Below are 15,309 nucleotides of genomic sequence, written 5' to 3'. Positions count from 1 at the left end.
AGTACAGTTTATATACATGCACACTTTTAAAATTTGAAGAGCACATTCGATCCAATTAAGCAAGCTTCTTTTTCACAAGGGTAATGTGCCATTAAAACTAATCTTAGGGCACTTGACTGTCTTGGGTTGTATCAGTCACTGGCCAAAAGGGTCATCTTATCGAGTGTTTCTCAGCACCTGTTCTGATGTCTTGTAGAAGGCCACGGAGGCATTGACCAGCTTGAGTCTGTCCTCCATCTTCAGCATGAGCTGCTGCCAGTGTACCGCCACCTTCTCAGCACAGCTGCGGATGGCCTCGGGGTCGAAGTGTCCCGCCTGTAACAGGATCTCAGCCTTCTGCTGCACCTGGAGTGCGCTCTGATGGGTCTTCTGGAGAGAGTTAGCATGGAACAAAGACTGCAGGGAGAGAAAGAGAGCGAGAACAAACACCTTAGATCGGAGGATGACAACAAAATCAAAGAATGGTAACTATGATTATGTTCGGTACGACACCTGACCACTATCATATCTTTTTCTCTCTCCAGTACCTGTACTGTATCACAATATTTATATTTTGTGAAACTTTTACTTTTAAAGGGATAGTTCACCAAACATTAAAATTAGCCCATGATTTACTCACCCTCTAGCCATCCTAGGTGTACATTACATTCTTTTTTCAGACAAATACAATCATAGTTATATTAAAAAATGTCCTAGCTAATCCAAGCTTTACAATGGCAGTGAATGGCTGTGTCTGTTTTGAAGTCCATAAAAGTGCATCTCTCCATCATAAAAGTGCATCTATCCATCATACAAGTGCATCTATCTATCATACAAGTGCATCTATCCATCATAAAAGTGCATCTATCCATCATACAAGTGCATCTATCCATCATAAAAGTGCATCTATCTATCATACAAGTGCATCTATCCATCATACAAGTGCATCTATCCATCATAAAAGTGCATCTATTCATCATAAAAGTGCTCCACACGGCTCTGGGGGGTAAATAAAGGCCTTCTGAAGCGATACGGTGCGTTTGTGTAAGAAAAATATTCATATTTAACACGTTCTAGAATTTAAAATTCTAGCTTCCGGCCAAATGGACACAGTCTACTTACGCCTAAAGCACAAATTATGCAACTAATGACGTCAGAAGTAGTGTAGTGTGTTATGGCGTAGCGTAAATATCAGCAATACGTCACATTACGGAGGTAGTTATTTTACATTATAAAGTTTTAAATATGAATATTTTTCTTACACAAACGCACCGCTTCGCTTCAGAAGGACTTTATTAACCCCCTGGAGCCGTGTGGAGCTTTTTTTTTTTTGATGGATAGATGCACTTTTATGATGGATGGATGCTTATGATAGATAGATGCACTTTTATGATGGATAGAGGCACTTTTATGATGGATAGATGCACTTTTATGATGGATAGATGCACTTTTATGGACTTCAAAACAGACACAGCCATTCAATGCCATTATAAAGCTTGGAAGAGCCAGGACATTTTTTAATATAACTCCGATTGTATTCGTCTGAAAGAAGAAAGTCATATACACCTAGGATGACTTGAGGGTGAGCAAATCATGGGCTAATTTTCATTTTTGGGTGAACTATCCCTTTAAATCACTACTATACTTTCCAAAGCATTATGTACTTTTGTTCTGTACTTTTACTCAAGTACTTGATTTGTGAACTTCATCCACCACTGCTAATTGCAAAACTTTATGTGTAAGGATAGATGTAACATAGTGTGGTCATGTGACAACAATGTCCAACAAATCACAGTGCACAATCTATTTTTTAAACTAGTATACAGTACATACTGTGCAGCATGTAGTAAACTGCACTATATGCTAATGATCCATTCTGAACATAGCCAATAATTCTACATGTTCTACAAAAAGGAGGATACCCCTGCCTTTAATTTAATAAACTCTTAAATCACACACATTAAAAGAGACAGATCATTAAAAGTAAACATCTATTAGAGGACAGGACATTAACAGGACATTATCGAGAAGCCCTCCTACCCCAGACTGCTGACAGCTTTAGGGTTTCTACAGCCAAACACGGGTCTGTTTTCTCTCTGCTGGCATTGTCATGATGAAGGAAAAAATAAATCTAACTTTAATAGTCAGCGACAGACATTTACGAGCAGAGTCGAGCAGGTAGAGCCTTGTCCAAAGCAGGAAACAGAGTCTGATACCAAATCCTGTGATAAATGACATGACTACTGTACTAAGAGCTAGAGACTCATAGCAAACGGCACATGTAATTCCATTGCTTCACTTTCCTCAGGCAAAAAAAATACCTTAATGTTAAAATTGTATTGAGAATGAGTATTATTGGTCAGAATCTGGTCCTTAAATATACTGCGCTGAGTGCACTCAAAAGAAAAAGCTGTGAATTGCAGTAAAAACAGTGGATCAGCTCCACTGGGAAGGAGTCTGTGGGTCATAAACCCTTCAGGAGAATGTTGTGATCCCTGTGTGAATTTTTATGAATGAACAGTTCTGTTTGAAATAGTCTCAGAGTAATCACTTCCATACATCTAGCAGTGTTAACATGTATGCTGAGAGCAAAGAGAAGGAAGCGCATTTCTGTTTTTGACTAAAAGTGAAGAGAGACCAGAGAGGTGGGTGAATTAGGATGGATTTAGGTTGATTGGGACACTTTAAAAAAACAAAACAAAACAAAAAACTATTTTGATGAGATAACTATTTCAAAATGCAATCTCATTGACGAAAAAAGATTGACAAAACTTTACCAAAATCTCTCTTTATTTTTGTTTAAAAAAAAGAGCAGACAAGATATTACAGATTGCTGTACAGCCTCTCTTATGCCTGCTACAGACTGTGTGATTTCGGCAATCCTATAAGATCATTACAAATCACACTGTACGACGTCGACATGGATCTGATAAACTTGGGTACGACATGTATGTAGACTCAGCGATGATGACACGACACCTATTGAATCGTAGGCCAAGTTAGTGTAGAAGAATAAAACACCATCAGCATGTGCTAGGGGTAAACAAATAGAGCAAGATGAATCGCACTTTGTGGTTTTCATTTGTGCTGAAAGAGGAAGAGTAGAATATGGACGTGGTCATGGCTTGGGAAAAAAGGCCAACTTAATATGCCAATTTTGCAAATGGAGCTCGAGGTAAGTAGTTTTAAGCTTTAGCGCCATGTTTCGGAAATGAATACACCACTTCATGTTGCATTATAATTTTATTAGAGAGTGTGTTCATTTATCCGATAATTATAGCCTATAATAAATCAGGAAACTATGTGGTGAAATAAACCATGCGTATGATTTGACATTCTCTTGATTTGTGCTTAAAGGGGTGGTTCAGGATTTTGGACATCGGGCCTCATTTCCAAGTTAGCCTTAGTGTTATTTATCAGTTTTCAAACATTTTCATCCAGTCGTTCCAGTTGCATAGTTCGCCGGTGCTAGGCCAGCGCGAGTCAACGGTAACTGCTAGCCTGCCATTAAAAACAGTTTTACCCACTCCACAGTACACCAAAAGCAAATAAATTATAACGCCAGACTATCGATGTAAATGTCTGTTAAGAGAATAATGTTAGAAATCAAACTACTCTTGCATCTCAATGATCGCAATACATTTACAGGAACTAGTTTCTCAGCGGCGGCGGAATTTTACTTTGCTCCGGTTAGTAGTGCTGCGCCGAAAAGTAAACACAGAACCGAAGCGCACTACAGTCGGGACTGCTGTAGACTGTGCTAATAAATACAGGGAACAAAGGAAAACTATTGCAATGCAATGAAAGGGTAGTTTGATTTCTAACATTATTCTCTCAACAGACATCGATAGTCTGGCGTTTTAATTTATTTGCTTTTGGTGTACTGTGGAGTGGGTAAAACTGTTTTTAATGGCAGGCTAGCAGTTACCGTTGACTCGCGCTAGCCTAGCACCGGCGAACTATGCAACTGGAACGACTGGATGAAAATTTTTGAAAACTGTCTCCACTGATAAATAACACTAAGGCTAACTTGGAAATGCTCCAAAATTCTGAACCACCCCTTTAATGGGTGAAATTGCTATAATTCTGAAGAAATGTACAAATAAATGTCTCAAATGAAGATCATTGTGATTATAATTTTGAGCAAAATAATAGTGCTTATCAATTTAACCATTATGCAACATGGCGAAAATGTGACACAAAACATTTTTTCATTGACTAAAACTAGACAAAAATGGCCAAACATTTAGGCCTGGTTTCACAGACAGGGTTTAGATTAAGCCAGGATTAGGCCTTAGTTTAATTAGGACATTTAAGTAGCTTTTATAAACGTCAAAACAACGGCACTGACATATTTTAAGATCTGTCAGTGCAAGTTGCTTTCAGTTAAAACAGCTCAAACATGCATTTTAGTCTGGGACTAGTCTTAAACCTTGTCTTTGAAACCGGGGGATTGTCGACGAAAACACGACTAAACAATAACAGAACAAGGTTGACTACATATTACAAAAACTTAAAAGTACATTTAACACAGGAAAAATTGTTGACAAAATGAACACTAGATGGAGCAAATGAATCGGTGTGGAGCTCATCAAAATCCTTTAAAGCCAAAATCTAGACACATACCGGATAAGAACATCTTGATCAAACCTGCCAGATCCAACAAAAAACACAAGTTCAATATACACCAACTAGAGCCTGCGTTGTGTGTTTACCTCTATCGCGAGCTGGAACTGTTCATGTTCTCTCTGTAGTTGTTCAGCCTCTGACAGTGAGCTTGCGTTCACCATACTGGCATCCAACATAGACTCGCCGTTACGAATCCAACCCAGGACCTAAACAACAACAAACACAACAAAAGCTTCTTTAGCACTGAAACACACAGTATCGATATGACCTTATTCAATACATCTATCTAACCACCATGTATTTTGATATTTGCAATTAAATCCAGGAATCTTCTGTATGAAATACCAAACTGATATAGCAGTCAAACTGATCTGAATATTGACACCCCCAGTGTGGGGTGATATCCTGAGGAGACTTCATGTTTCCCTCGGCTCATTTCTCTCCATTAGCGCTTGTAGCGGCAGACACTTTAGGGCCGTCTCTGGCGACAGCACTTTGGCCCTCACTTACACTCCGAATGAGATTAGCTCTGAGAGACACACTGAATCAGCCATCACAGCCGCTTGCATCTCTCTCCATTGATTATCAATCAGAGGAAGTGCCAGTGACAGAGACAAGAGAGAGACACATGAGACGAGAGTGTACTAGAGCCCAGGACTGTGATATATCAAGAACGTGAGATACAACACTCTTTGCTTCATACAGAAGAGCAACCTAAAGCCTGGTTCACACAGCAGGATAATTAGGCCGATTTTAGCCCCGATTTACCCCTTCCGACAATCTTAAAGGGATAGTTCACTTTGAAATTAATTTTTGGTATGTTTTAGCTTACCTCAAGGGCATCCAAGATGTAGGTGTCTTTGTTTCCGCAGTAGTTTCAATTTTGTTATTTTTAGATCAAACCGTTCTTGTCTGTCAGTCGAAAAATATACCGGTCTATGGTCACCACCTCAAAGAGCATACACAGAGAAGTCCAAATTAAACATGATTTAATGACTCGTAAATGTAAGTACACATTGATGGCCTAAGACACGAAACGAGCGGTTTGTGTGAGAAAACGAACAGTATTTATATCGTTTTTTCACTCTTGTAACCACAGCCACGTCCAAGTGATCTGATGGCGCCGGCGCTTCGGTCTTTTCCGGCAAGCGGCGGAAAGTGCCGGAAGTGATCTCTCGCGCGTGTACGTCACTCATTGTTTACACAGAACAGAGATTATAGGTAAGACGGCTAATTAAAATGGTACTAATTTGCGCTTATCCGGGATGTTTAAACCGTCGTAAAAGAAAACAATTAAAAACAAATAAAAAAATAAAACAATTGTATGAGTGACGTACACGCGCGAGAGATCACTTCCGGCGCTTTCCGCCGTTTGCCGGAAAAGACCGAAGCGCCGGCGCCATCAGATCACTTGGACGAGGCTGTGTTTACAAGAGTGAAAAAACGATATAAATACTGTTTTCTCACACAAACCGCTCGTTTCGTGTCTTAGGCCATCAATGTGTACTTACATTTACGAGTCATTAAATCATGTTTAATTTGGACTTCTCTGTGCATGCTCTTTGAGGTGGTGACCATAGATCTGCATTATATGACTGACAGACAAGAACGGTTTGACCTAAAAATAACAAAATTGAAACTACTGCGGAAACAAAGACACCTACATCTTGGATGCCCTTGAGGTAAGCTAAAACATACCAAAAATTAATTCCAAGGTGAACTATCCCTTTAAGGATGCTCCGATTATCGTAAAATAATCTGATCAGATATTCCTGTCGTGTGTGGTGTTAAGACTGCTCTCGTCTGCTCGGAAGGACGTCGGGACCGCTCAGATCTCAAATCGGGGATATCCATTCCAACATGTTGGATTTTTTTGGCCCGATTTCTCCTCGTGTGTGGTGTCCCCCGGGGACAAACGAGCACCCAGCCTGTGGACTGTGGCGTGTAGCCAATCAGAAAGCGAGGTGACGAGGCGCAGAGGAAGCACCTGGAAACAAAATCAAAACAGCCGGCGGCATGGCGCACCAGAAAGTCCGGTGGACGTCGGAGATTCTTTGACCATCGTCTTTTCTTTTTTTTTTCGGTTAAAAACAAACTACAAACTATCGCCACTGCATCCTCTTCGTCCGCCATGATTGTTTATCTCGAGGGAGATTTAGCGAGATTTTCCGTCTGACCTGGGAATGCTCGGGAGTCAAATCGGTTCGTGTGTGATGTGTTGATTTTGCCGTGTGGCAGCGCACCACACACTGTACGTCCAAAACTGTTAGACCCGTGATTTTTTATCGCCGTGTGTGGGGTCTCTCAGGTTTGGAAAATCGGCCGACAATTTTAAAATCGTCCCGTGTGAACCAGGCTTAAGGTGTCCAGTATTTTGTCATTTGTAACAACTGGACCAATGAGGGTGAGTCCTCTGAAAGTGTGGTATTATGGGTAAGTGGTCAACCTTGGTCCTGGAGATGCCCAGATAGCACACATTCTGGATGTCTCTAAGGCCCTGTTTACACCTGGTATAAAGATGCGTTTTGGTCGATCACAAGTGGACGAGGGAGAGACATTCCTGTGTTGTAATTCGTCTCTTTTGTCTACTTTCAACCACTTCTGTCCTGATTTCTTCGAGGGGAGAGTCTGGGGCGGGTAAATGTATGTTTTTTTTTAGATATTTCAATCCAATGGACAGAATAAGCTTGTGTAATTTACTTAATTGTAAATAAGCTTTTGTGGCTGTTTGAACACCTTGAACTTCATGAGTGTTTACATTACAGGAGCAATCCGGTCGAATGGGTTTTCGTCTACCTCTGGAAGTGGTCGAAAGTGGACAAGCTCAAAAGGTTTTAGACCCCGTTTACTCCTGTATTTAGCGTCGTCCACTTGTGATCCGATCGACCAAAGTGCATCTCAATACAGCTGTAAAAAGTTCACTAAACACTTATTTCAGGTCTTAGAGTCAAGCTGATGAGTTGAATCAGGCACATATACAGTGCAACATGTGCCGTGTCGGAGTACTCCAAGGTCGAGGATGGGAAACACCGCTATACAGTATGGACAGTGTGCTAAAAAAAAAATATATTTGGGATATAATTTGCAGCTGTGATTCTAAACAGCTAATATCTGCTTTCTCTTTATCCCAAATACCACAGTAAGAATATAAAGAAAACAGAAGACAGCCATACATTTTCATTGATAAAGTTTCACTTCTGTCCCCAAGATGGATAAGCAGGTATACGTAAGCAATAAGGTACGAGAGGCTGTGCTGTATCGTGAATAAGTAACGGCTGGAGGGCGTTGTTAGGCACGACGCGAAGCGGAGTGCCTGCAACCCCTTCAGCCGTTACTTATTCACGATACAGCACTTGCCTCGAGTACCTTATTGCTTTTATAAAACGGTTGCCACACAATAAAAATATTAAAGCCGAAAAATATGTATCTATGCAACTTTCATGAAGTAAAATCACTAAAAGCCTGCCTTCCGCTGGAAAAAATAGTCCCGGAACGTGAACAGCAACAGAAGTTACATATATTATTTCGCCAATAGATGGCGGCAAAGACTGTCTTTATGAGTGAGTGAGTGAGTGAGTCTGTAGAGAAGAATTTTGAAAGGACTCGAACTTGTGATCACGGAGAAGACAGACGCAACTGACAGATGACTAACGTTATGCACGGAAAACCCCATGACTGTTAAAAGGACAAAATATGCAGCGGACATTCAAACGCATTTTTTTATTATGAATATAGGACTGACCTGAAGGAAAATGCTACGTCTACTGTAAATGCAGGTACACTCGCTTACTCGATCTCTCACAATGCTCTGCTCTAGCTTTAAATGAACAATATCAATGAGATGAAACATCTGTTTAAGTTGCTAAGAGTGGTTGCTAGGGGTGTTGTGTAGTGATACATAGAACCGTTGGGTGAAGCGGTCATAGCCGTGTTTTATCGTGAATAAAGCACAGCTATTGACCAATCAGAATCAAGGATTGGAACTAACCGTTTTATAAAGACAGATACAGTATATGCAAGAGAGTGTGTTTTACCTGTTTCACCTCAGCCTGTAGGTGGCGTAGCTGCACAAGCTGCTCCAGGTGTTTCTGTGTATGTTCAGCACTCAAGTCCAGCTCATGCTGTTTCTCGTGAAGAAACTCCAACAACTCCTGAACTTGAGTGGCCAGATCCACCTCCTTCTCACCGGTCAACTCAATACCTGCATATTACACACAGATACACACTTCTGTTTATATTCCTGCTGAATCTACAGTACTGTCTGAGAGAACTTGTTTAAACAGCACAACACCACTGGGTGGCAGTAGGACAGCTAGTTCAAATCCAGTGTTCTTAGCATCTACAGAACGCTCTTATTTTCCTTAACCTGATTTACTATAGGCTAATCATAGATCTGCATTCAAGGGCAGTTTAACTAAAGGATCATTTACAGTCAGAAAAATAAAGCCCAACGTGTGTGAAGTGATGGGGAGTATAACCACACTGTAAAACCTAACACTGAGAGTCACTAAACGAAATGAGTACATTTAACTTATTTTTTTTTAAAAAGTTGATTTTACTTAATAAAAAAATGTGATATTAACTCAAAAACTGCAATGCATTAAGCAGAACTTAAACCGAATAAGTTATGAATAACCTATTTGTTATTTTAGCTGCAGGAACAAATATCAATGAAACAATTTAGCATCATTATATTAAACATTAAACAATTAAACATTATTAAATGAGTTAAATATGCATAACTGCCAATAAAATAATGTAATTTTTTTTTAGATTTCTTTAGATTTTGGGGTGAAATATAACCCATAATAGGTTAATTAGTGTTTTTAGCTAGTTCACTGAAATAATAATCCAAATAAATCAATTTGGTCAGTTAATTAACTACTAATTAGAGCTAAAATATAAAATCGGGAAGTTTATTTAACTAAACTAAAGTAATAACTAAAATAAAGCACAGTGATATGTTTATAAACCATCTACTAAAGCTTAATTTAGTCATTTTCTATGTTGTCCCAACAAAATCACACACACACACACACACCCCTCCATCGGACATGCAGGCATGTGTGAAAGCTGGTCACAGTAATGTCTGGAACAGACGGTGTCCAAACCTCGAACAGAAGAGTGTCCTCAGCCAAGACCCATATGTGAGAGAGAGGGGGGTGAGAGTTGGGTCAGCAGTTTGAGGAGAGGAAGTCTGTTTCCAGTGTTAAAAATATCTGTGCGGCACAGAGCTGGACATTGGGACGATATGAAGATAAAAGCAGAGAGGAAGAGTAATGTGTGTTGAAGACACGGACAGTTGAAGAGATGGGTGACATAAGAGTTGAGTGTTTAAGCTTGATTGTTTTTACTCAGTTCTTTAGATTGAAACGAAAGCTTTACTGAGCGTCATGTGACTGCGGACTGGAGATCACAGCACAGAGGAGTCTGAATCCCATTGGTCCATATTGCTGTGTCTCTGAAGACTGCCATATATTATTGACACGCTGTCACCTGACACTTCTTCCGTGCTGCTCTCCTCTCTCTGCATCTCTGCATCTATTTCTCTATTAAATCCAACCAGTTCTCATGAGAATTTGTGAGAACCGAATGAGTATTGTGCGAGTTTGCATTCATTTGCATGATCTGACATGTACAAAAGCGTACGATTTGTAGGTAAAACGTTACCATGAAGGTAAACTAATCACCAGCATGAGTAGAAACATACAAATTAGATTGTGCGAAATCATAATTTCGCAACCAATTCACAAAAAACGTTTGCCAAATTATTGTCATGAGACCGTTGATGACTGATCAAGAGATCACAATGATAGATATCATTCAGACGTATTCACTCTATAGAGCGCACACACTCACACACACACAGATACAGGACACTTTTTGAGACATAGTAGATAATTTCAGATATTGTAATGGATGTTTGGTTTGTAACATGCGCTGTAAGCGGTCGACCAATCACAACAGACTGGGCCGTCTGACCAATCAGAGCAGAGTAGGCTCCTTTACCACCTCTATTTGACAACAGCTCATTTGAATCACATTCAATTACCATCACTAGTCCTATAAAAATTCATTTTGTAGTTGTATATCGTCCCCCAGGTCAACTTGGCAGTTTTTTGGAGGAGCTTGATGTGCTACTCTCATCCTTCCCTGAAGATGGTACTCCTCTTGTAATTTTTGGAGACTTCAACATCCACCTAGAAAAACCTCAGGCTGCTGATTTCCACACCCTGCTTGCATCATTCGACCTCAAACGAGTATCTACTGTGGCTACTCACAAATCAGGTAACCAATTGGACCTTATCTACACACGCTACTGCTCTACGGACAATACACTGGTCACTCCACTGCACACCTCAGATCACTTCCTCCTCACTCTCAACCTCAACCTGCCTCAGAACACAACACACACTCCTCCACAGGTCACCTTTCGACGAAACCTACGCTCACTTTCACCCTCTCACCTATCCTCTTTGGTCTCATCCACACTTCCTCCACCTGATCAGCTCTCAACACTTGATACTAACAGTGCAACTGATACTCTTTTCTCCACTTTAACATCCTGCTTGGACAACTTCTGTCCCCTTTCCTCCAGGCCAGCCCGCGCCACACCCTCTGCCCCCTGGTTAACTGATATTCTTCGCGAACATCGTACTAAACTCAGGGGTGCAGAGAGGAAGTGGCGCAAATCGAAAGATTCGACAGACCTGGGTCTTTATCAATCCCTTCTCTCTTCCTTCTCTGCTAATATCTCTACTGCTAAAATGGCTTACTATCACAACTAAATTTTCAATTTTCTGACTCTCGCATGCTTTTCAAAACCTTCTCCTCTCTTCTTAACCCTCCTCCTCCTCCTCCTTCATCAACCCTAACAGCTGACGATTTTGCCACATTCTTCATAGAAAAAACAACCACCATCAGCGGCCAATTTACCAATCCACAAACTGACACACACATTCTACCAACAAACGCACACATTCTACCCTCCTTCTCTCTACTTTCAGAGGCGGAAGTCTCTAAACTCCTCCTTTCCAATCGCCCTACTACCTGTCCGCTTGATCCTATCCCCACTTATCTACTTCAAGCCATTTCTTCCTCAGTTGTACCCACACTCACGCACATCATAAACACCTCTCTTCACTCTGGTACCTTTCCCACAGCTTTTAAGCAGGCTCGAGTAACCCCACTGCTTAAGAAACCCAATCTAAATCCAGCACATCTAACAAGTTACAGACCGGTATCTCTTCTTCCATTTGTCGCGAAAACACTTGAACGAGTTGTTTTCAACCAGATCTCCTCCTTTCTTACACAGAACAACCTCTTGGACGACAATCAGTCTGGTTTCAAAAGTGGACACTCAACTGAGACTGCCCTGCTCTCAGTAATTGAAGCTTTGAGACTGGCAAGAGCAGCTTCCAAATCCTCAGTCCTCATCCTGCTGGATCTGTCTGCTGCTTTTGACACAGTTGACCACCAGATCCTCCTGTCAATCCTAAAGATGAAGGGCATCTCGGGAACTGCACTCCAATGGTTCGAGTCTTACCTCTCAGGTAGGTCCTTTAGGGTCTCGTGGAGAGGTGTGGCATCTAAGACCCAACATCTAGCTACTGGGGTGCCTCAGGGCTCAGTGCTTGGACCACTCCTCTTCTCCATCTTCATGACATCACTAGGATCTGTGATTCAGAAACATGGCTTTTCCTATCATTGCTACGCTGATGACACGCAACTCTACCTCTCATTCCAGCCTGACGATCCGACGGTAGCTGCTCGTATCTCAGCCTGCCTGACAGACATTTCTGGCTGGATGAAGGACCACCACCTTCAACTAAACCTTGCGAAGACAGAGCTACTTGTGGTCCCGGCCAACCCAACACTTCATCACAACTTCTCCATTCAGCTAGGCTCGTCATCCATAACTCCATCAAGGTCAGCTAAGAACCTTGGGGTTGTAATTGATGATCAGTTGTAATTCACAGACCACATTGCTAGAACTGCCCGGTCCTGTAGATTTGCCTTGCACAACATTAGGAGGATCAGGCCCTTCCTTACAGAGCATGCCACACAACTCCTTGTCCAAGCACTTGTTTTATCCAGACTGGACTATTGTAATGCTCTCCTGGCTGGTCTTCCAGCTTGCTCTGTCAAACCTCTACAATTGATCCAGAATGCTGCAGCCAGAGTAGTCTTCAATGAGCCGAAGAGAGCACACGTCACTCCTCTCCTCACACAATTGCACTGGTTGCCAGTTGCCGCGCGCATTAAATTCAAGGCACTGACGTTTGCCTACAGAACAACCGCTGGCACTGCTCCCTCTTACCTAAACTCATTACTTCAGACTTATGTGCCATCCAGAAACCTGCGCTCTGCTAGCGAATGTCGTCTTGTGGTACCATCTCAAAGAGGCACAAAATCTCTTTCTCGGACCTTTACCATGGCTGTTCCCTGTTGGTGGAATGATCTGCCTAACTCAACCAGAGCTTCTGAGTCAGTAGCCACTTTCAAGAAACTGCTGAAGACATATCTTTTTCGGCAGCACTTGATTCAGTAGAATTAACACTTTCTCTTCTCTTCTATTCTATAAAAAAAAAAAAAAAAAAAACTGCACTAAAATTAAACTGAGAGGGGTTTTAGCACTTACGTATTGTTGTCCTACTGTTAGTTTAACTGCTTCTATTGTTCTCATTTGTAAGTCGCTTTGGATAAAAGCGTCTGCTAAATAAATAAATGTAAATGTAAATGTAGGCTCGCGGAAAAGCGGGTTTAGAGAGACTGAATCTTCAAACTAACCGTTTTCAGACTCTTTGAGAAATATGGTGAAAAATATGCTTTTTTGACTTTGGATGCATGTAAACCTATTGTAAGAGACAAAAATAGGAACCTTTAAAATAGCATAATAGGGGCACTTTTCTAGAATTGCATTTAGGACTTATTGGAGTTTTTTAAATTTTGTTCTTAAGAGGATTTTTGCAGCCCCTGGTAATTTTGTGTGTGCAATATGCATCAGGTAGTCAGCGAACAGACTTTGGGCGAGAACCTGGAGGTACCAAGAGTACAACAGCTTGTGACCAGCAGCGATTTAATCTCTGTCAGTGTGAAAACACCTGTACTCTTTTTCATCTTCCTCTCTCTCTCTCTCACCTGAGGCTTGGACCTCCATGATGTACTGGTGCAGGTCTTGCCCCTGCTGCATAACCTCATAGGTCATGTTGTTCATGGCCAGCTTTCTCTCCGCGTGCCGCTGGAGTCTCTGTTCGGCCAGACTGGGTTCTTCTGCGCTAAAGTCGTTTACCTGTCGGACCAGGTCCTCATTCCACGCGTCTAACTCTGCTGTTACCTGCAGGACAGGAAGGATAGTTCAACACCTCTGCACCTGGCCTGATGGCATTCTCATAGCAATTATAAATCAATCACTTCAGTCATTTATGATGAACAATGAGATTTCAAAATTCATCTCAGAGCCGTTTTTTTCTGGGATCAACTGTTTTTAAAAATCTCTATTGAGAAAATTATTAAAACACTATCTAGCATGCAAACACACTGTGTTCACCTCAATGGTGTACTGCTCAAAGATGCGCAGTTGCAGGAATATGTCAAGTTTGATCTTCCTCTCATGGAAAAGTTCCTCCATGTGGCCCTGGGCCTCCTCTAGCTGCTGTAGGACGCCCTCGATGTGAGCGATAGAGCTCGTGTGAGGCATCTTATTACTGCTCATCGCCGAGTCTCTGAGAAACACACAACTAATGTGTTAAGAGTGTGAGTAAGGGTTAGTCTAGAACCATTGCAAATTGCTTATATTAAAGGAATATTCTGGGTAAAGTTTATAAACAACATATCTGTGGCATTCTGTAAATTATTTTAACTCCAGTTTGTAAAATAAAATTAGAAACACGACACTAGTACACTTACAATTGGTGTACAGTATGACAGACTTTACACACACACACACACTTATTTTTTAAATCTCTGGAATTATGGGTGTACTTTCAAAACAGTGTTATGGCTGCATATATTTCAAACACTTATTCAGTGCTGCATACTTGCAATGTAAGAACAAAAGCAGTGGAAAAAAATACAATGTTCTGGTAATGTTTGTGCCAGGACATTATCCTTTAAGTTTATGGACATTTCATTCAACCCTATAACACAACACAATGCAATGCTTAGTTCAAAATAGGGGTAAAACACCATCATAATTCAGTGAAAATTCCATCATATTAAGATAGTTGTAATGTGTAGTCAGCAGCACGCACGAAGAAGATACAAATAGACAGTCTTTATAAACCATGCAAAATACTCACATGAACATGAGATCACATGAGAAACGCTAACTACATAAATCATAAACGAGACTGACAAGGGACTGAACATAACAGGGAGTGCAGATACAAGGTGAAAATAATGGTGCAAATTATAGGTAACCATAGAAATAAACGAGGACATAATCAATAACTTAGGAAACTGAAACTAAACAGAGCAAAACAGGAACTAAAGGAAACAAAACCGAAATCAAAATAAGAGTCTATAAATGTGATAATAGTACATTGAGATCTGATTTTACAGACTTTTCTTAAGAGTGTGACTGTTAGACTTCCATTATGTATATTTACTGTAAATAGTTGTCAAGATTTGGCTGGTGAGCATGGTCCACTAAGCTGCTGCCGCTGTAATATACCATTAAGTTGCCAAAAAGTATTTGGT

At 40.9% G+C, this 15,309-nt stretch overlaps 1 protein-coding gene across 1 annotated transcript in view; it reads right to left on the bottom strand.

Annotated features, from left to right (window-relative positions):
- Nucleotides 1-15,309, bottom strand: part of LOC130086066 (kalirin) — a gene marked incomplete at its 3' end in the record, with an annotated part of 206,423 nt that overhangs the window by 21,329 nt on the left and 169,785 nt on the right. Inside the window, exons 13-17 of the mRNA XM_056252176.1 lie at nt 14,159-14,333; nt 13,750-13,945; nt 8,643-8,809; nt 4,695-4,814; nt 178-396 (exon numbers count right to left, since the gene is read on the bottom strand). Of these exons, the coding sequence (XP_056108151.1) occupies nt 178-396; nt 4,695-4,814; nt 8,643-8,809; nt 13,750-13,945; nt 14,159-14,333 (877 nt within the window). The remainder of the gene's footprint in view (nt 1-177; nt 397-4,694; nt 4,815-8,642; nt 8,810-13,749; nt 13,946-14,158; nt 14,334-15,309) is intronic.

Source organism: Rhinichthys klamathensis, unplaced genomic scaffold (genome assembly GCF_029890125.1).
Source record: "Rhinichthys klamathensis goyatoka isolate OS25496 unplaced genomic scaffold, OSU_Roscu_1.1 h1tg000093l_1, whole genome shotgun sequence".
Taxonomy (NCBI): Eukaryota; Metazoa; Chordata; class Actinopteri; order Cypriniformes; family Leuciscidae; genus Rhinichthys; species Rhinichthys klamathensis.
The sequence above is the reverse complement of the archived record's forward strand: the minus strand, read 5'-3'. Positions and strand labels throughout refer to the sequence as shown.